Here is a 19,734-nt window from a genome sequence, read left to right as displayed (position 1 = left end):
GAGGCAGGAGAATGACGTGGACCCAGGAGGCAGAGTTTGCAGTGAGCCGAGATTGCACCACTGCACTCCAGCCTGGGTGACAGAGCCAGACTCCGTCTCAGAAAAATAAGAAATACTTCTCTGATCACTCCACTCTCCTGCTTAAAACCTCTTCCCTCCCATTATGCTTTAGAAACATCGTCTAATCCTTGATGTTGCCCATGGGTCTTTGCAAGTGTGGCCCTGGTCACGTCTGTTCCACTCTCCCCTTTTCCTGGTTCCTTTTACCCACCTTTGGACCACTTGCTCCCAGCCCTAGCTTGGTCTTTCCTGTCCTTCTCCTGGCTGACACCTATTCATTCTTCATGCCCCAGCTAATGTGTCCTTCCCAGAGGGATGCCCCTCTCAAGCCTTGAACTTGAGTCCCATCCACTCGCTGTCACCTGTCTTTGCTTCTTATAGTTTTCTGCCATAACGTGCACCCATTTTGAATCTATGTATTTACTCATGGAATTACTTTATGGCTCTCACTACCAAGAGAGGGAAAACTCCTTGAAAACTATAACCTTTTCATTCTTGGTACATAATAGGTGTCAATACTTGAGTATTAAGTAAATATATAAAGTCAAAACGATATGGTTTTTTCTCAAAAAGTAGGACATAAAAATTACCATACAGCCCAGCATTCCACTAACTGGATATATACCCCAAATAATCGAAAGTAGGGACTGAAACAGTACTTGTGTGCCAATGTTCATTGCACATGATTCACAATAGCTAAAAGCTGGAACATGCCAATGTTCATTGCACATGATTCACAATAGCTAAAACTGGAAACAAGCCACATTTCCATCAACAGCGGAGTGGGTAAACAAAATGTGGTATAGACACACAAACAAATGGAATATTGTTCAGCCGAAAAAAAGAATGAAGTTCCGCCACATGCCACAATGTGGATGAACCTTGAAATTATTAAGTGAAATAAGTCAGACATAAAAGGACAAATATTATGTGAGTCTGCTTATATAAAATGTCTAGAATAGACAAATCCGTAAAGACAGAAGGTAGGTTCGAGGTAACGAGAGGTTGGAGGGAGGGGAGAATGGGAGTTATTGCTTAGTGTACAGAGTTTTTGTTTGGGATGATGAAAAAGTTTTGGAAATAGTGGTGATGGTTGTACAACGTTGTGACTGTACCTCATGCCACTGAATTGTATGCTTGAAAGTGGCTAAAATGGCAAACTGTATGCTATATATATTTTACCACAAATAAAAATGACAATTAAAAATATTATTAAGTATGCTGTCCCACACATCAGTAATTGTGGGAGATTTGTTTTTTCCTGGAGCTTGGAAATCCGAGACAATTAGAGGAACCTATAGATTGCGCAGCCCCCAAGTCCTGACCAGGAGGACCATGGCTCTTTTCTATTGGTGGTAGAGGAGATGCCAGGAGGGCATGTGGCGTGCTGGGAACAGTTCCTGTGAGCTCTGGATCAGTCGGGGGTTCCCCAGATCCCCCTGCCAGCTCAAGAGCCACTGGTGGTCCCTGCGTTTCACAGGCGCTGGTTGTCAACCTGAGGAAGGGGCGCCAGCATCAATTCATCAGCATCAGCTGTGCCCTGCATGTTCAAGTCCCTTTTCTCTCTCTCTCTCTCCAGGTCTGTTTATCCAGTGGCTTTGCATTTCCCTGAACACCTTGGACAAACTCATTTGTACTCGCACAGCCAGGTACTGGCAGGACTGTGGGCTGGCTCTGAGAGTGGCTCACAGCGAAAGGGGTGGGCACACTAACAAAATGGCAGGGAAAAAGATTGTCTTTGTTGGTGCTTTGAAGCCCCACTCTAGCTTGTGAGCCAGCCCAAGTTTCCTGCCAAAAACATGGGTGCAATCTGGAAGGATTCTAACTGAAGCTGAAAGAAATGAGACATGCTTCCTTTTCTGCTTCTCCATGGCTGTTCTGTTTTCCCTTATTTGAACCATCCTATTATCTGTCATAGCCTGCTTGGACTGCTATAACAAAATACCATGGGCTGGATGAGTTCAACAGCAGAAATTTATTTTCCCACCTTTCTGGAGGCTGTAAAGTCTAAGATCATGGTGCCAGCATGGTCAGGTCCTGGTGAGGGCTCTTTTCCTAGCTTGCAGACAGCCACCTTCTCATTGTGTCCTCATTGGTGGAGAGAGGTGCTGCTCTTTTTTCCTCTTCTGTAAGGGCACCAATCCCATTATGGGAGTCCTACTCTCATGAGCTCATCTAACCTTGATCATTCATTGCCCAAAGTTTCCATCTCCCAATACCATCACATAGAGGGTAGGGCTTCAACATGTTAATTTTGCAAGGACAAAATTCAGTCCATTTCTGGAGTCCCCATTGTCTCAAAAAACACTTCCAGTTTTCCATTTGTGGAAATTTGCTCTTGGAATTAGGAGATCCTGAATACACTCGAAGTCTCTTTAGGAGACCCTTGTTGGGCTGTAGTATAGGAACAGCCTGGCCTATTGCAGCTGGGAAGCCAGGAGGCTTCCTGCCCACGGGACAGACCTCACTGGTCCATTGGGGCAGGGGCACACTCAGAACAACACAGTTGCACATTCTGCTTCTAGGACTTCCCAGCCACACTTTTGGGATGTTCCTTTGTACGTATGTACCTTAGCTTTCTCTTCTGTAAAGATGGCATTGCTAATGCCCATTCACAGGCTATGTGTAGATTTAAATCAGTAATGCCTGCAAGGATCTCCGTGCCAAGCCTGGTAGGTAGCAGGAGCCTCCATAAGTGGTGGGGACTGTAACCTCCTGGGACATGGCTGGGGGCCCAACTCCACGGTCTTCCAGGTATTGGCTTCATTGGTAGGTTGAGGTGATACCAGCCTGCCTTCTCAGCTGTAACACACCAGATTTCCCTTCCACTTCAGGATGTCTCCTTTTAGTCTTTATTTAGAAGCTAGGAAGCCCTGCCATAGCCCCATCCTTTAGCCCCTGTGACCTGTCCTGGCTGCACCTCCCACTCCTCAGCTGTCTCACACTGTGGCCTCTGGAGGCTGCTGCTGGCCCTCATTGGGCATGTTGTGATCATTACCTCATGTGCTCGATGTCATGGCTGTCCCTTTTCTTCTCCTGATAAGTGAGAAAAGAGAGAGGAGGCTTTCTCAAACAAGGTGGGTGCATGTTTGAAGTTCGAGTTTTCATTGGGTGTCCCCCAGCCAACTCTACTTTTTCCCTCTTACCACTGCTTTTTGCAGTCTGTCTCAGAGCAAATGGTCCTCTCTGTGTCCTGTTCCCTGAGGTCTGCCAGGACGCTGGGGAGTCTGACAGGAGTGCCACAGTGTCCTCTCGGAGGACACTCTACGACACTCCCACGTGATGGGTTGATGCCTACCTCCCATCAGCCTCAGCATTTCTGTTTTAAGGAGTCCATACCCTCCTTCTGGCTCCTCTCAGCCCCTCCTCCAAGCTGCTGTACTGCAATCAATGGGTCTCCATCCTCCCGGAAACTCAGGCCACAGACCCAGGTGTCTCCCGGAGTCCTCTCTTTCCTTCTCCTCCCAAATCCATCCCATCAACTCTGTCTCCAGAATCTACCCTGAATCCCTCTACTTCCCCGCTTCCCTGTTTGCCTCCTTCCTGGCCTGTGGGCTGGGGCCCATGCCCCTCCCAGAAGGCAGCTGCTGAAAGCATGTCAGGCCAGGGAGCCCTCCACTTCCAATCCCCAGGAGCTCCACCTGCATTTGGCCCAGCTTGGTTGGATTAGCTGCCATTCAGAGAATGTGACTTTTGTGGGAAATGAACCCCACACCTCACCTGACTGTGTGGATTGAGGTCACGCAGTCACTGCCTCTGTCAACGGCTGCCGTTTCCTGCAAACTTACAGGTTCACTTCCACAGCCTAGGGTGCTGCTAAGACATTTAGTGAATGGGGCTTTCAAAATGTGGATAAAATGCTCTAGTTTTTTTTTTTTTTTTTTTTTTTTTTTTGCCTCTTCCTAAAGAGGAGGAAAGGATTTAAAACCTAGAAGAGGAATATATTGTCAAGAGTGCATTAGGCACCAGCCAAAGAGATTTAGAGGTGGAAAACCTAACTTGTTTTAGTTTTAGAAAAATATTTTTTTAAAACTTAACTCCCAGGATGGTTTAGGGAAAAAACATGTACCATTTGGGTTGCTTCCATTTCCCATGCTGGAATTAGTAATGCAATTTGCAGTGCCCGCGATGATTCTGTAGAGAAGTGAGCTGAGTCATCGGGGTGTGAGTCATCTTCCCAGGATATTTTATGATTCTCCAAATGAAAAGCACTTCACATGTCAGATGTGATTAGTGAAATTCGTCTGTCCTGATGCCAGAGCGTGTTAACTGGTCTGAGCTGCTAGAGTTGATCCAGTACCGTTTCACAAAATTAATACCGGGTTGTTCATACACATGGGGTATGAACAGAGAGCTCATCCAGATGCAGTGACCCCAGGAAAAAAGTCCACGCTAACCTTGCCTAAGCAAAAAAGGCACGTATTGGCTGCTTTTACTCCTGTAAGTCAGGAGTCCAGGGTGTACCAGGCTTCAGGTCTGGGTGTGCATGACCTGGTCTCTCCCATCTCTCAATTCTGCCTCCTTCCCCTAACCTGGTCCTCATACTTTGGCTTCATTCCCTAGCTCGTGGCTATACGGCCCCAGGCTTCCATCCCTCCAGATTCCATAGCATCACAAAAGAGGGCTTCTCTTCCACAATAGCTCAGCCTTGTGTCCTGGCTTCCACTCCAAATGGACCCACCCAGATCGTGAATCCATCCTGAGAGCCATGTCTGGCCAGATCAGCCAGTCCTGGGCTCCCAACTCATCCTAAAGCTGGGGGTGGGGTCAACATCACCCACAAACCACTTGGACAGATTCTAGGGGAGGAGGGCTCCCCAGATGAAAATTGGGGTTGTATAGCTAGGAGGGGGAAGGAACTCTGACCTGCAGACACAGCAAATATCCCTACATTCAAGTTCTTTTGTCTTCGCAGTCAGTCACCCTGCTCCTTCCAAACGACCCTGCTCAAGCCACTCTGCCTCTTCCTGTTTCTTCTCCTTCTCCTTCTTATCCTCATCCTCTTTTTCTTCCTCCTTCTCTTTGTCAGTGACACTTTTCCAGGGTTTACAAAAGACCAGGCAGCCTGGGCATGGTGGCTCATGCCTGTAATCCCAGCACTTCAGGAGGCCAAGGTGGGAGGATTGTTTGAGATCAGTAGTTTGAGACCAACCTGGGCAATATAGCAAGACTTCATCTCTACTAAAAATAAAAAAAAGTTAGCCAGGTGTGGTAGTGTGTGCCTGTAGTCCCTAATCCCAGCTACTCAGGAGGCTGAGGCAGGAGGATCGCTTGAGCCTGAGAGTTTGACAATGCAGTGAACTATGATCATGCCACTGCCTTCCAGCCTGGCTGAAAGAGTGAGATCCTGTCTCTTAAAAACAAACAGAAACAAAAACCAAAACCCCACAAAAGACCAAGCAAAGGGCTTGGCAGTTGACTCTCACTGAATCCTGATGGCCACCATATGAAGTACTATAAGGCATTGGGTAGCTTGGGTTTCAGCCTCAGCCCTTCCCACTTTCTGAGGATGTGGCGTTGGGTGAGACACTTTCCCTCTGTGAATCCCAGTTTCTGGTGTTAAATGGGGATGATGATGCTTTCTCTCCAGGGTTGTTGTGAGAGTCAATGAGCTTATAAGCTCAGTAGCTCAGTAAGTGGGTACTCACATCATTCATTTATCAGATGAGGAAGCTGAGACTACTATGTCATTTGTCCGAGATCCTGCAGCCAGTGGGTAGCTGAACTGGGATGGAAACCCAGGGCGCTCATCCCAAGCTGCATGCTTGCTCGTTTTGCAGCATTGCCTCTTCCATCCACCTTCCTGTAAGGAAACACTGTTTCTCATGGCAGACTCACCTCCGCAGACAGGGGTCAGCATCGAGGGTCATTGCACACGCACTTTGTTACATGTCTTCTGCATCAGGCCCTCAGCTAGATCCTGAGAGGACAAAGCAGAATGAGTGTTCGGAGCATTCATTTGATGGGGGGGGATCTGGGAGGCCTGAGGATGGAGGACTGACTTTCTGTGTCGGTCCTGAGTGACTCATGAGCCATGTCTGTAGAGAGAAACTGGAGCTCACCAGGCAGTGAAGAGGAAGGGCAAAGAAGCAGGCCACTTGCAGGGCTTAGGTAAAGCACAGGGGGCTGAAGAGCTGCTCCCTAATTGGAGTTTGGCCGTGGATTGAATTGTCTTTAGATTACTGACTATTGCTAATGATGGTTTGTATTGTCCTTGTTTCCAGTGTGGAATAGTTTATTGGCTATTTGGTGGTGCTATCAGGAATGTCGGAAGCCCTGAACATGTTACTAAGTGGTTTTAGCCTCTCCAGGTATGGTATTTTCCTCAATATCGGTCTTCTATGGAGAGCCTTAAAAATCTGTAGTAGATAGATATGCATGTGTGTGTGTGTGTGTGTGTGTGTGTGTTTTTGAAGAAAAATAAAATAAAACAGAATTTGTGTCAGCAAAAATCTTGTTGACAGTGAGAATTCTGAGACTATCTTTTTTATATTGCGTTGAGCCTGTCATGTTGTTAAGCTCACGTTTGCTGTCATCAGACTGCATTTTTATAGTTTTCTCCAACACACCTGTCCCTCTCTCACCACCTTTCTTAATGGCCCAAGGGGTCTGCATTTGGAGCAGCTGCCTGACCAGCTAATTCCCTTCTAACGTCTGGTTAAACTCCAGGAGCAGAAATACACTGGGATGTTTGCAATGACCGAGAGGGGCCATGGGAGCAATGTGAGAGGGATCCAGACCGAAGCCACCGTTGACCTCTCTGCCCAGGTGAGGAATCTGTCCTTCTTCTGCCGTCCAGGGCAGCAGAAAACCTGAACAGAACCAGATCTCCTTCTTTCTGTGTCCAGCTTCACACCCTCTGTGTGTGCTCTCTGGCCCCAGGAGCTGAGATTCGGATCAAATGTCTAAGTGTTTTAATAGAGGTGGATATGTGCTCAGCCTTCATGAACCCAACACAGCCAACATTTATATGGTGCCTTTGAGACTGAACACTGCTGCAAGCACTTTGTGTGCACTTGTGAATGTAATCCCTTGTCATAACTCCAAGAGAACAACACTAAAGCCATTTTGTTCTCGTTGGTATCAGTAGCAGGAAAGGACTGGAGGAGATGCCTTTGTTGGTCCTCTCCATTGTGCCCTGTGTCAGGAGGGCACTGTGCTGGGGCCACCTTATCAGAAGCTGAGTCTTCTGTACTGGGATCACGCGCTGTCCCTCACCGTGACCTGCATTGACATTTTACATGACAACAGAAACAAGAGTGTTACCAAACAGTCTGACTCTTCTACCTTTACTATGTGTGGTCAATGCTGAGGTTTTTCCTTTTCATTCTTTCTCTTTCTTTTCCTTTCTTTTTCTTCTCTATTTTTCTTCCTTTCCATTCCCTTCTTGCTAATTAAAAAGATGTTGGCTAAGTCTCTCTACATTGCTAGCTCTGTCCACAGTGGGTCACAACATACCCTGGGGACGCTGCTTTGTAACCCTCATTCCCATCTCTTTAACTCCTACACACACCTGCCCCTGCTCCCCACCAAAAAAGAAAGTGACTGTGTGCTTATCTCACTCTCCTTTTTAGTTTCTTGCTTGATATTGGGTGTTCCTAAGAACTACAAAGGGATAAACAAATGTTGAGGTTCTTTCTAGAAATGAAGCTGTGTCAGTCGGTGTGTGCAAGCACGTGCCCGAGCGTGGCTGCGGGTGCCGCCTGGCCGTGTGGCTGCTCTGCTTCATCTGTTCTTTATTTTTGCAGTTTGTCCTTGAGCGTGTGAATTTTTGTTAGCGGGTTTCCTGACCCGGAAATGCTGGTTGGAGGTGGCCAGCGTCTGGAATGACAGATGCAGGGGTGGGGTATGTTGGAGGATGCCCTGCTTTTCCTCCTGCCCCGATGTTAGTTCTCTCCAGCAGCCAGTGATGTCCAAGATCATAGTAAGAACAAGAATAAGCACTACCCTATACTGACCACTTACGAAGTGCCATGCTCTGTATCAAACTCCCTCTGTGTAGTTATTCTATGTTTCCTCCCAGCAACAGTTCCAGAAACGCATCATTAAACTGGTCCTGTAAACTGAGCACGGATGTGCCATGTACCAGGCTAAACAGTCTACTTGTAACATCATTTCAAATGTTCTGTAATCTTATAAAAAGGCATTATTGTCCCTACTTTAGAGATGGGGAAATGGAGGCTCATAGAGGTTAAGCAGCTGACTCTGGCTATGCAGTTAATGGTGAGTTAGGTTCGGCTGGGACTGCCCTCAGTAGCTTGGCTTTTCTGCCAGTGGTGGCGTGCCGACATAACATCCTCTGGCTTTTGGCTGGCCGATTTTTTTCCTCTCCTGAAGCCATGGTATTGAGGTCACCTTGCTGTCATTGATGGGGGAAAACACCCACAGCTTTTATTTACTTGTTTCTTCTTACAATTATTACTTTTTTACAAAAATAATTTCCTGTGTTGGTCCCATTTTCCCCAAACAGCATAAATGACTTAGCTACCTGGCATGCCTCAGCAGCTGCCACTGTCTGACAGGGGACCTGCAAAGTTGCAATCATAATGACGAGGGGCCTCTGGTGAACACCATCTCCCGTGGGGCTGGGAGAGAGAACAATCCCATCATAAACTCATACCACCGAGAACTGACATAGCAGGAATGGATTTCTGCCTTCATTGGGTTCTGTGTTTTCCCCTTCATTTCCCTTTCAAAATGCTAGAGCTTATTAAATAAGTGATCTGTCCCCCAGGACCATTTAAATCTCTTACATGTTTTGGTTATTCATTCTTGTGGGTTGGTTGTTTCACATTTATTTTTGGGAGGTGGATTGGGTAGTGGTATGGATAGTTAAGAGATAAGAGAGAGTTTTGTTTTTATGCTTTATTCTAAATAGCAAAAATAAATGAGGTTATGAACTCTCTGGCCAAAGGCATCATTTTTAGTGCCTACAACACTAACCATTTTGCTGGCCTTCAACAGATAATTATTACAGAAACCGACACACATGGTGTGCGTTATTTAGATGCAGCTTTAACGCCAGGGTTTTGGCTGATGCAAACTTTCCAAATCAAGCATTTTGCCAGAAGTGACAAACCTCCTTTCCCAGAGCGTAGCAAATGTTTATGGGACGAGTGGCCTCCTTCTCCCTTCCCCATCCCACCAGATGGTTTCTGCCAGGCCAGTGTTTCCTCTGCCACTTCACTTTCTTACCCTGGGTGTAAGCATGCCCCCACCCACATGGGTTGTATTTTTATGCTGTTATTTTTCACTGCACTCAGCCTCAAGTAATGCCTCTCCTTGAGAAGCCCTGGCTGCCCTGATAAGACAAGGGTGGCCTCCAGAGACGTCTCCTAAAAAGATCCAGCATGTCCGTTTATGTTTCTGAAAAGCTCTCGCACATGTTAAAAGTTTCCCTGTGCAAACATCTGTCAGAGAATGTTTTCTTAGGCTTCAAGACTATATTTCTTGGCCAGCGGGAAAGCGTTGTCTATGTACTTTATAGTCTGAAATCTGAGACAATCTTTGCATGATCAATAGCTTGTTGGTTTAGTTCAGTCACATCTTCAATATTGTCAACTCCAATTAAATGTGCAGTTCCACTCTCTGCCATTTCCCCTGGGCTCCCAACTTGCCCCAGGTGCCCTGTATTCAGAGCTGGCATCAGGGCCAGTTGCTTTTTGGCAAGAGGCTTAAAGGTAACCCAGGTGGCAACAGAGATTGGGGAGAGCCAAGAAGTGAGGGGAGCATTTCCATTGTGACCCTTATGTCAGCTTCCAGAGAAAAGGAAAGAGAAGACGGAGTTTTGAGTTGAGCCTGAGAACAAAACCCCTGCATTTTCTTCCTGTTTCTTCATGACCAGTGTTAGTTTCAGACTATTTTGAGCTGGAATCCTTGGACATATTCAGAGACAAACTGCATGGTACATTCTAAGATTTTTCCCTCCTAGGAAAGACTCTCATTTACTAGTTCTTCTGTTTTAGGCGCTTGAACATATGAACCTCTTTTGGGAAACTTTAATTATTATATTCGTTAATCAGGAAAATAGACATTTTCAAAAGCTTAAATGAGGGATTTCTTTTTATAACAATAAAAATTGTTTGGGCTGATACTGTAAGCAGCGGTGGGGATAGGTCGTGGCTGTCTATTGGTGTTGCTTTATCCAAGCATACAGTTTTGGCCTTCGATTACTTGGCTTTCTTTTAAACAAAGACGTCATTTGTTTGGTGGAAGGCAGGAAGGTTCAGGGCCTGGGAAACAGTGAGGAACCAAGTGATTTGCCCAGAAGGAGTGAACACCGGCAGATGAAATGCAACTCTCAGATGTGGACCCTGAGACAAGCCATCTAAGGGCCCAGATCATTGGATGCTCCATCCTTTCTTAGAAATCTTGCAGGTGGGCTGTTTGGAGGTGAGGGGTGTGGAGAGCTGAGCACATACCACCAGGGCTTTTGGAGGTTTTGGTGTTGGATGATTGAAAGGTCAAAACTTTGCTATGAAGTAGTCTAGAGAGATAATTGAAGAAAGCCTTTATACATTAAAGCCAGGCAGGCTCAGCCAAACAGCACACACGTCAGCCCGGCATTATAAAGAGGAGAGACTGGGAGGGAGAGAACGAACACCTTTTAAAGATTGAAAATTGGCAACTTACTTTCTGGATTGGATTATTCCTTGAAAAATCACTTTAATCTCCAGCCATTTTCAAAGTTGAGGTGGAGGTGGAATAAGTGAATTGAGGTGATAGCACAGTCGTGTTGGTTTCAAGACATGGAGCCAGGTGACCTTCCGGTTGTCTTCTCTTCTGCTGTGAAATCCCCTGGAAACGGCACCCTGCACCTTGTGGGTCTGTTTGCACAGTATTCATTGCCTTGAGCCAGGGAACTGAAATGAGCCATGGGAAGGGAAACACTGTTGCTCTGCTGTTTCTGTGTAGGAGTTTGTAATTGACACACCGTGTGAAAATGCCGAGAAGATGTATATTGGAAATGCCATGTACGGGAATTACGCAGCCGTCTTTGCCCAGCTCATCGTAGATGGAAGATCTCAAGGTTTGTTACCAACACAGACAACTAGAATAATTCTCTTCATTAGTACTATTTACTGGTGAAAACCCATTTCACAGAGCTGCTTTTATCTTGTAAGTAATTCAGTAAAAACTTTATCTCCTAATATGCATGAAGAAATTTATCATTACATTTTGACATTATATGCTCTCATGTGTGGTGCACAGATGTAGAACTGAGTGAGTCTGAGAATCACAGAAATGTTATACCATTCCAGGAAATAAGTAAAGCTATAGGAAGGAGAGCATAATAATGATCTCGATGCCTTCCTTAGGGCCCCACTGTTTCATCGTTCTTGTCCGGGATGAAAATGGAAGCTTGTACCCAGGAGTGACAGCTATTGATAGGATGTACAAGGAGGGTGAGTCCCCAGGTGCCCTTCTCCTGTGCTTACTCTTCCCACCTGCTCCCCACCCCACTCAAGGCGAATGTAACCTACCTTACATTACCGAAACAGTGAGGGTGGAGAAAACTTCCCCAGAGAAGATGTCCGGATTTTCAAGCCTCATGAAGTCTTTTATGTAGAACTGTTCAGGAATGTTGTAGATTGCCTTTTATGAACGTGCATCGGTCTCAGTTTCTCCCAGCTTCTCAAATTTTCCAGTAACGAGGCAGTTTTGTCCACAGTGTTATTCTGTCTTCTCTCATCTCAGACTTGGGGGCTCTCACGGGGCAGGCTGTGGCTCTCTTCTTTGCACCCCTGGCCACCTGCCTGCTGTCTGTGCTCATGAGGCCCTTAGTGAGTCCTGAGGACTGACTCAGTGCCTTAGTTTGCTAGGGCTGCCATACCACTAACTGTGGGGCTTAAGCAACAGAAGTGTATTGTCTCACAGTTCTGCAGGCTGGAAGTCCAAGATGAAGGTATCAGCAGGGTTGGCTCCTTCTAAGAGTGGTGATGAGAGGTGAAGCCAGCTGGACTTCCTGGGTTGAGTGGGGACTTGGAGGACTTTTCTGTCTTACAAGAGGATTCTAAAATGCACCAATCAGCACTCTGTAGCTGGGATTGTAAAACACACCAATCAGTGCTCTGTAGCTAGCAAGAGGATTGTAAAATGCACCAATCAGTGCTCTGTAAAAACACAGCAATCAGTGCTCTGTAGCAAGAGGATTGTAAAATGCACCAATCAATCAGTGCTCTTTAAAACGTACCAATCAGTGCTCTGTAAAATGCACCAATCAGCGCTCTCTAAAATGCACCAATCAGCAGCAATCTAAAAGTAGCCAATCGTGGGGAGGATTGAAAAAAGAGCACTCTGATAGGACAGAAACAGAACATGGGAGGGGACAAATAAGGGAATAAAAGCTGGCAACCCCAGTCAGCAGTGGCAAACCGCTGCACCCTGTGGAAGCTTTGTTCTTTGGCTGTTCACAATAAATCTTGCTGCTGCTCACTCTTTGGGTCCGTGCCACCTTTAAGGGCTGTAACACTCACCACGAAGGTCCACGGCTTCATTCTTGAAGTCAGCAAGACCATGAATCCACCAGCAGGAACCAACTCCAGACGCAGTGAGGGAAGGATTTGTTCTAGGACTCTCTCTTTGGCTTGTAAACGGTTGTCTTCATGTTAACCTGGTGTTCTCCCTGTGTGCATGCCTGTCTCCAAATTACCCCATCTTATAAAGGACAGAAGTCATTTAGATTAGAGCCTACCCCAATGACCTCATTTTAATTTGATCACATCTGTAAAGACTCTATCTTCAAATAAGGTCACATACACAGGTATAAGGATTAGGGCTTCAATACATGAATTTTGCGGGGGTTGGGGGGACACAATTTAACCCATAACATTTGGTGAGATCAGGACATGCCTGTATGCTCCCGGGACCGCTCATGGCCAAGGTCATGCCAAGCCAAGGAAGGGAGACTGGGAGAGAAGGAAAAAAAAGAAGGAAGAGCAGTAAGAGAAGAGGGAAGAAGTGGCCCATCCTTTGGTGGAGGGGACAGTCCATCCTGGCCCCTTAGTGTTTACTGTCCACTGCCACGACTGCAGGCATGGCTGCAGGTGGGTTTGTGAGATTTTAGATGTATCTCCTGGGGGTGACCGAGACCCTGGCTGGGCTGGGCTCCTTGAAAGTTCCTTGCATGTCAAATATTGCTGAGAGCAGAAGGGTAGGCTGAGTTCTGTGAAGTCGTGCCAGACGTTGAAAATGCTGGCAATGGCAGAGAGTCTGCTCTGGTGCCCTTGTAAGCTGCTAAATGCACGTGTGTCCTTGTCAAGGGGTGAAGCTCTGAATAAAGACCTTTACTAAAGACAGATTGTTTTCCCCTAAATTAAATCTCTCTAAGTTTTCACAGAGAGAAGACCCCAGACTCTGGCAGATATCTTTAGGAAATGTGTCTGCCAGATTTCAGGACCACCCCTCCCCGCTACCAACTGCTTCCCCCATTTCCTGCTGTCCTCGTGGCTGTTTTCCCTTGTCTTGTGGGCATTTGCTGTCAACAGTTTGCTCTGTGTGCAGAGGAGAGAGCACTGGGAAGGAGGAGGGATTTGAGCACTGCATTCCTGGGGAGAGCAAGCCTGCTTCCCTGCCTCTGTCTTCAGCTTCCCATTCTTGCAGTTGCTTAGAACTCTCTCTCCCTTTTTTTTTTTTTTTTGAGACGGAGTCTGGCTCTGTCGCCCAGGCTGGAGTGCAGTGGCCGGATCTCAGCTCACTGCAAGCTCCGCCTCCTGGGTTCAGGCCATTCTCCTGCCTCAGCCTCCCGAGTAGCTGGGACTACAGGCGCCCACCACCTTGCCCAGCTAGTTTTTTGTATTTTTTAGTAGAGAAGGGGTTGCACTGTGTTAGCCAGGATGGTCTCGATCTCCTGACCTTGTGATCCGCCTGTCTTGGCCTCCCAAAGTGCTGGGATTACAGGCTTGAGCCACCGCGCCCGGCCAGAACTCTCCCTTTCTTAATCACAGTCACTGCTCGGGAGGTAGGTGTGCATCCACTGCATGCCCAAAGCGTGCAGGCTGCACAGAAGGAAAGCCCATTCTCCTCCGTTCTCGCTAGGGAGGAAGGGGCCAGGCTGGTGGAAGAAACAGGTACAGCTCATCAAGGAAACAGCAGACAGCATCCCCATGTCCATCCCAAATGAAAAAGCACCAACAATTCTGGAAGTAAAATAAGGGGCTTTGTATTTTAGTGGCAACAGGCCTGGGAAGTAGCAGGGAAAATACTTCTGATGCTGCATCCATTCCCCCTTTCTATTCTTATGAGGTCTGCATGGTGTGGACAATGGGATGGTAATATTTGACAAGGTTCGGATACCCAGGGAGAACCTGCTGGATAAGTGAGTAGTTTCTCCTTTACTCAGGTCAATGGTGCAGATAACCTCACTGCTCTCCAAAGTTGGCTTGGTTCTTGGGTCTCGTGGGCTGTGTGTCTGGGCAGTCTACCCCTAACTACCCCTACAGGTTTGTTGACAACTAATTGGAGAAGATACATCTGCAGATAGAAAAAAAAAAAGTAAAATTATTCAACATGCTGTTGTCCAGACGTAATGACCATTACACTTCAATATATGTCTTTCCAGGCTTTTCTCTATGCCCATATGTCTAAAGAGAGAAAGGTGTCAGATTTTTACTAAACGAGATCCACTTCTAGATTCTGTGTTTAAAATAACCTTTCCATTTAACATTATATAGCAAATGCTTTTATGTAATGCTAAGCACTCACATGCATTATCATCTTTAATATCATTATAATAGACTGTTAAATAAATGGTTTATAAGTTATATAATCAATTTCTTATTGTTGGACATTTAGGTTTTTTCCTCCCCTCCCCCCATTATAAACAGATGGGTGCTATTGCTTCCTTTGTGAGTGGCAGGGGATAAGGCACCATCTTTCAGCTTGCAGGTGTGTTCTGGGGGTGGAGCTCTAGGGGTTAATGATGCTTTTCACAGAAGCTGAGGAACACCAAGTACTTTTGATTTTCTCAGCAGTATTTCATGCATCCAATAAAAATCTTGAGCCATAGTCATGTTAAATCTGTGACGAAGCCAGCAATCAGGGTGCACACAACCAGCTGTCTTCCTGACTCCCCATGGATTTCCCTTGAATGCTTTGCTCCTTTTTGTTGCCAGCAGATACGTGTAGTGGATGCCAAAAGCTTAAGAAAATTGTATGGGAAAAAAACTTAAAAATGATTGGTCCAACAAACCCCCATGACATAAGTTTACCTACGTAACAAACCAGTACTTGTACCCTTGAACTTAAAATAAAAGTTAAACAAATGTAAGGATAAGGAAGTAGAGGATAGAATAGTGGTTACCAGGGGCTGGGAAAGGTAGGGAGGAGGAGGGGATGGGGAGAAGTTGGTCAATGGATACTGTTAGAGTTGAACTGAAGAAATAAGTTCTGGTGTGATATTGTACAGGGTGATATCGTTAACAATAATGTGTTGTATATTTCAAAATAGTTACAAGTTTTAAATGCCCTCATTCCAAAAAATTGATAAATGCTTCAGAGGATGAATATGCCAATTACCCTGATTTTATTATTATACACTATATACATGTATCAAAACATCACACTGTATTCCATCAATGTATACAGTTTTTATATGTCAATTCACGAAATAAAGCAACAAGAAAAAGAAAAAATCTTAAAGTGGACCAAATTCTGCTTAACATTTTCCTCCTGTGAATTGATAGGAAATAAAATGGAAGCAATAAAAGCATCTTCACAGTTATCCTGGTGGGTGCTAAAGTCCCCCAGGCCCTTTTAGGACCACCAGCATTCATATGGAAATGCGAGAAACTCAGGATAGCTAAAACAATCTTGATAAAGAAGAACAAAGTAGGAGGACTCACACCTGTGATTTGAAAACTTACTATAAAGTAATCAAGACAGTGTGATATTTGCATAAGGATAGATATATGTACAATGGAATAGAATGAAGAGTCTGGAAATAAATCCCTACAGTTGCAGTCAATTAATGTTCCACTGCAGAGCCAAGACAATTCAATGGGGAAAGAATAGTCTTTTTGACAAATGGTGCTGGGACAAACTAGGTAGCCACGTGCAAAAGCATGAAGTTGGACCTTTACTTCCTACCATATACAAAAATCAACTCAAAATGGATCGCAGACCTAAATGTAAGAGCTAAAACTACACAACACTTAGAAGAAAACACAGGTGTGAATTTTTGTGACCTGTGTTTAAGCAATCTATTAGACATGGCACCAAAAGCACAACTAACCAAAGAAAAAATAGATAAATTGGACTTCATCAAAGCTGTAAAAAACTTTTTTTTTGCATCGAAGAACACTATGAATAAAGTGAAAACCTACAGAGTGGGAGAAAATATTTGTAAATCATATATATTAATATCACAAGGGTATAGTATCCAGAATATAGAAAGAACTATTACAACTCAAGAATAAAAAGACAAATAACCCAATTTTAAAATGAGCAAAAATCTGAATAGACATTTCGCTAAAGATTTACAAATGGCTGCTAAGCATATGAAAAGATGCTCCACATCACTGCCATTAGGAAGATCCGAATCAAAACCACCGCGAATACCACTCTGCACCTACTAGGGTGTCTTTTTTTTTCTTTCTTTCTTTCTTTTTTGAGATGGAGTCTTGCTCTGTCGCCCAGGCTGGAGTGTAGTGGTGTAATCTCGGCAGTCTGCAACCTCTGCCTCCCAGGTTCAAGTGATTCTTTTGCTTCAACCTCCTGAGTACCTGGGATTACAGGCATGCGCCACCATGCCTGGCTCATTTTTGTGTTTTTAGTAGAGATGGGGTTTTGCCATGTTGGCCAGGCTGGTCTTGAACTCCTGACCTCAGATGATCCGCCCACCTCAGCCTCCCAAAGTGCTAGGATTACAGGCACAAGCCACCATGCCCAGCTGATGTCTCTTATTAAAGGGACAGACAATAACAAGTGTTGGGGAGGAAGTAGAGAAATTAGGACTGTTTGTTATACATTGCTGGTAGGGCTGCAAAATGGTGGCACCAACTAGGAAAACAGTTCAGCCATTCCTCAAAACTGTAAAGTTATCATCTTATGACCCAGCAATTCTACTCCTAGGTATGTGTGAAAACATTGTCCACAAGAGAATTGCAAACATATATCCACACCAGAAATTATACACAAATGTCGGTAGCATAATTATTCACAATAGCAAAAACGGGAAAATAATCCAAATATCCATCAACTGAGGAAATAGGAAATAAAATGTGGTATATCCATACAATGGAATACTATACAACCATGAAAAGAAATGAAGTACTGACATGCTACAACACAGATGAACCCTGAAAACATGTGAGTGAGAGAAGCCAGACATGAAGACCACATATGATATGATTCCATCTATGTGAATTTTTTCCCAGCACAGGCACCATAGAGAGAGAAAGTAGGTGAATGGTTACCAGGGGCTGGAGGGAGGGGAGTATGGGGAGGGACTGCTAGTGGCGTGGGGTTTCTTTTTGGGGTGGTGAGATGATTTGGAATAGGATCATGGTGATGGTTGTACAATTTCATGGCTATACTCAAATCCATCGAATTGTACACTTTGAAGGGATACATTTTATGGTATGTGAATTACATCTCAGTTTTCAAAAAGTGGGTCAGTGCGCGGTCTGCACAGTCAGGCTCCGGTGCTGGTTTAATGTCTCAGGAAACCACTACCTCCCTTGAGTCAAGCCTTTCTCAGCATCTCTTGGAGAGGGACTCCCCCTGCCCTTATCTGCTCTCTGTCTCAAGGGGGAAGTTCCACGATGGGGAAATCCGAGTGCTTCCCTGCGTGTGCACATGAGAGCCACCTGACGTCATTTCTGGTGGTGCTATGTCCTGCTTTTTTGTGAAACCCCCCCTCTCTTTTCCACAGGTTTGGTTCCGTGGCTCCAGACGGACAGTACCATTCCCCTATGAGGAACAAGATCGCAAGATTCAGTGCCATGCTGGCAGCACTGACCCCTTCGAGATTAGCTGTGGCTTTCCAAGCTATGGGCGCCATGAAGGTAGTGGACTCTGATTTTAATTTATCTACTGTGAATTCTCTCGTGGCTCAGGGATGCGTAACAATTTCAGGAGCTGAGCTTCTCGAGCCACAGTTGGTATAATATGGCCAGGGTTCCCGGTTAGATGCTGGGGAGTGCCAGGTGGCCATCCACAGGGAACATTTCTACACCCTTCTTAAGAGGGGATCCCGCCCATCTACATCCCAGATGTGTGCTGCTCACCCTGGGGGTGGAGCACAGGCATCGTGGTAATAGAGCCAGGAGAGATGACCAGGGAGAACGGGATGTTCAGAGCAAACACATCTGCTGGAGAAGCAGCTAAGGGTTGGCCCATGTGTGCAAAGGTTGGTGTGTCTTGGCTGAATTCACCCGGGAGTGTTGATCCTCATGTGTCTGTAGAGGGCGTAACATTCTCCCATCACAGTCTGGAGGCCATGAGGCCAGACCTCCGGGTGCCATCTCTGCGTCCCTGCCCTGACTCTCCCGCATATTGGTTTGGACAGAGGAGCCTGGAGGGCAAAGCTCTGGAAGGGCCTCCTTCTCCTCCCTAGGGCCTCAGGCTACTTTGTTCTCTGGGCCTTCTCTGTCTCTTTGCATGAAGGAAAAGCCTGCTTTAAGCTCCACTGAGCTTGGTGAGGCTGGAAGAAAAATTAAGTCTCCCCAGGAATATACATCTGGGGCTTGAGTCCAACTTTTCCATCAAGAAGGAATAAATTTCATTCACTTGACTCCAGGCCTGACATCAGCCCGGAGTCGTCTGAATAGCAGGAAAGCCCTTTACTTGCTTCGGTGTCGGCCACGCTTCACAGATGGCCTGCCCTGACCCAGGCTTCCCCTTACGGTGCTTCCTGTGAGGGGCACAGCTGTGGCCATCAGCATGCGTACTCAGCCTGGCCTCGCGCCCGCCCGTGCACCCCAGTTCCTGTGCTTGTTTTGTGGTGGTTCTTTCAGTGGGGCCAGGTGGGTGTTCAGGTCTGAAGTCCCATGTCAGGAGGGGCTCAGGACCCTTGGCTGAACCGTCTGAAATGGAATGGGGCCCCAGAGAGCCTTGCAAAGGCATCAGCACAGACAGCAACAGAGTGCGGAGGAAAACTGGTTCCTCAGGTCTGCAGTCGAAGCCATTTCAGCCATCCTCAGGACTCCAGAGAGAGGCAAAAATAGAAAAGCCAGACGAGCCTAGGATTGCGTGGAAGGGAAGATTGGTTAAACATCAGATGCAGGGTTAGCTGAAGCCGTGATAGCAGTCTCTGCACAATATCCCCTCTAATTGCAGACCGTCTTGACTCAGGGGCCCTCTGAGGAGAGTGCTGGGTGCATATAAAAACCTCATGGTGGACAGTGGCCAGGCAGGCTGCTGGGAAACCCCGCTCTTGTTGGTTTTGATGGGGTGATGATGTGTGAAGAACGTCCACGCCGCCAGCAGCCCTGCAGGCTCATTGAGGTCCACAGTGGGGTTGCGTGGGACAAGGCGTGGGGTGGCGCAGACCAGACCAGGCGGAGGTGGGAGCCTTCCAGGAGGGCTTTGGTTTTAAATATCACCAGATCTAGAGCAGGGTGGGGGTGGTGTCTCAGGGAGAGGAGCCAGAGTGAGTGATTCCTAAAAGGTTCATGTTCTCCTTTCTACTGGATATTATCATGGGCCAGCCCCTGCCAGGCCCAGGAGGGTCTT

At 46.2% G+C, this 19,734-nt stretch overlaps 1 protein-coding gene across 1 annotated transcript in view; it reads left to right on the top strand.

Moving 5' to 3' along the window:
- The window catches only part of ACOXL (acyl-CoA oxidase-like), a 368,775-nt gene that overhangs the window by 19,368 nt on the left and 329,673 nt on the right, over window positions 1-19,734 (top strand). Inside the window, 7 exon segments of the mRNA XM_011980527.1 lie at window positions 3,156-3,160; window positions 6,285-6,371; window positions 6,730-6,828; window positions 10,975-11,089; window positions 11,379-11,465; window positions 14,305-14,377; window positions 17,933-18,065. Of these exon segments, the coding sequence (XP_011835917.1) occupies window positions 3,156-3,160; window positions 6,285-6,371; window positions 6,730-6,828; window positions 10,975-11,089; window positions 11,379-11,465; window positions 14,305-14,377; window positions 17,933-18,065 (599 nt within the window).

Source organism: Mandrillus leucophaeus, unplaced genomic scaffold, assembly GCF_000951045.1.
Source record: "Mandrillus leucophaeus isolate KB7577 unplaced genomic scaffold, Mleu.le_1.0 Scaffold214, whole genome shotgun sequence".
Taxonomy (NCBI): Eukaryota; Metazoa; Chordata; class Mammalia; order Primates; family Cercopithecidae; genus Mandrillus; species Mandrillus leucophaeus.
This window is presented reverse-complemented; position numbering and strand designations above follow the sequence as displayed.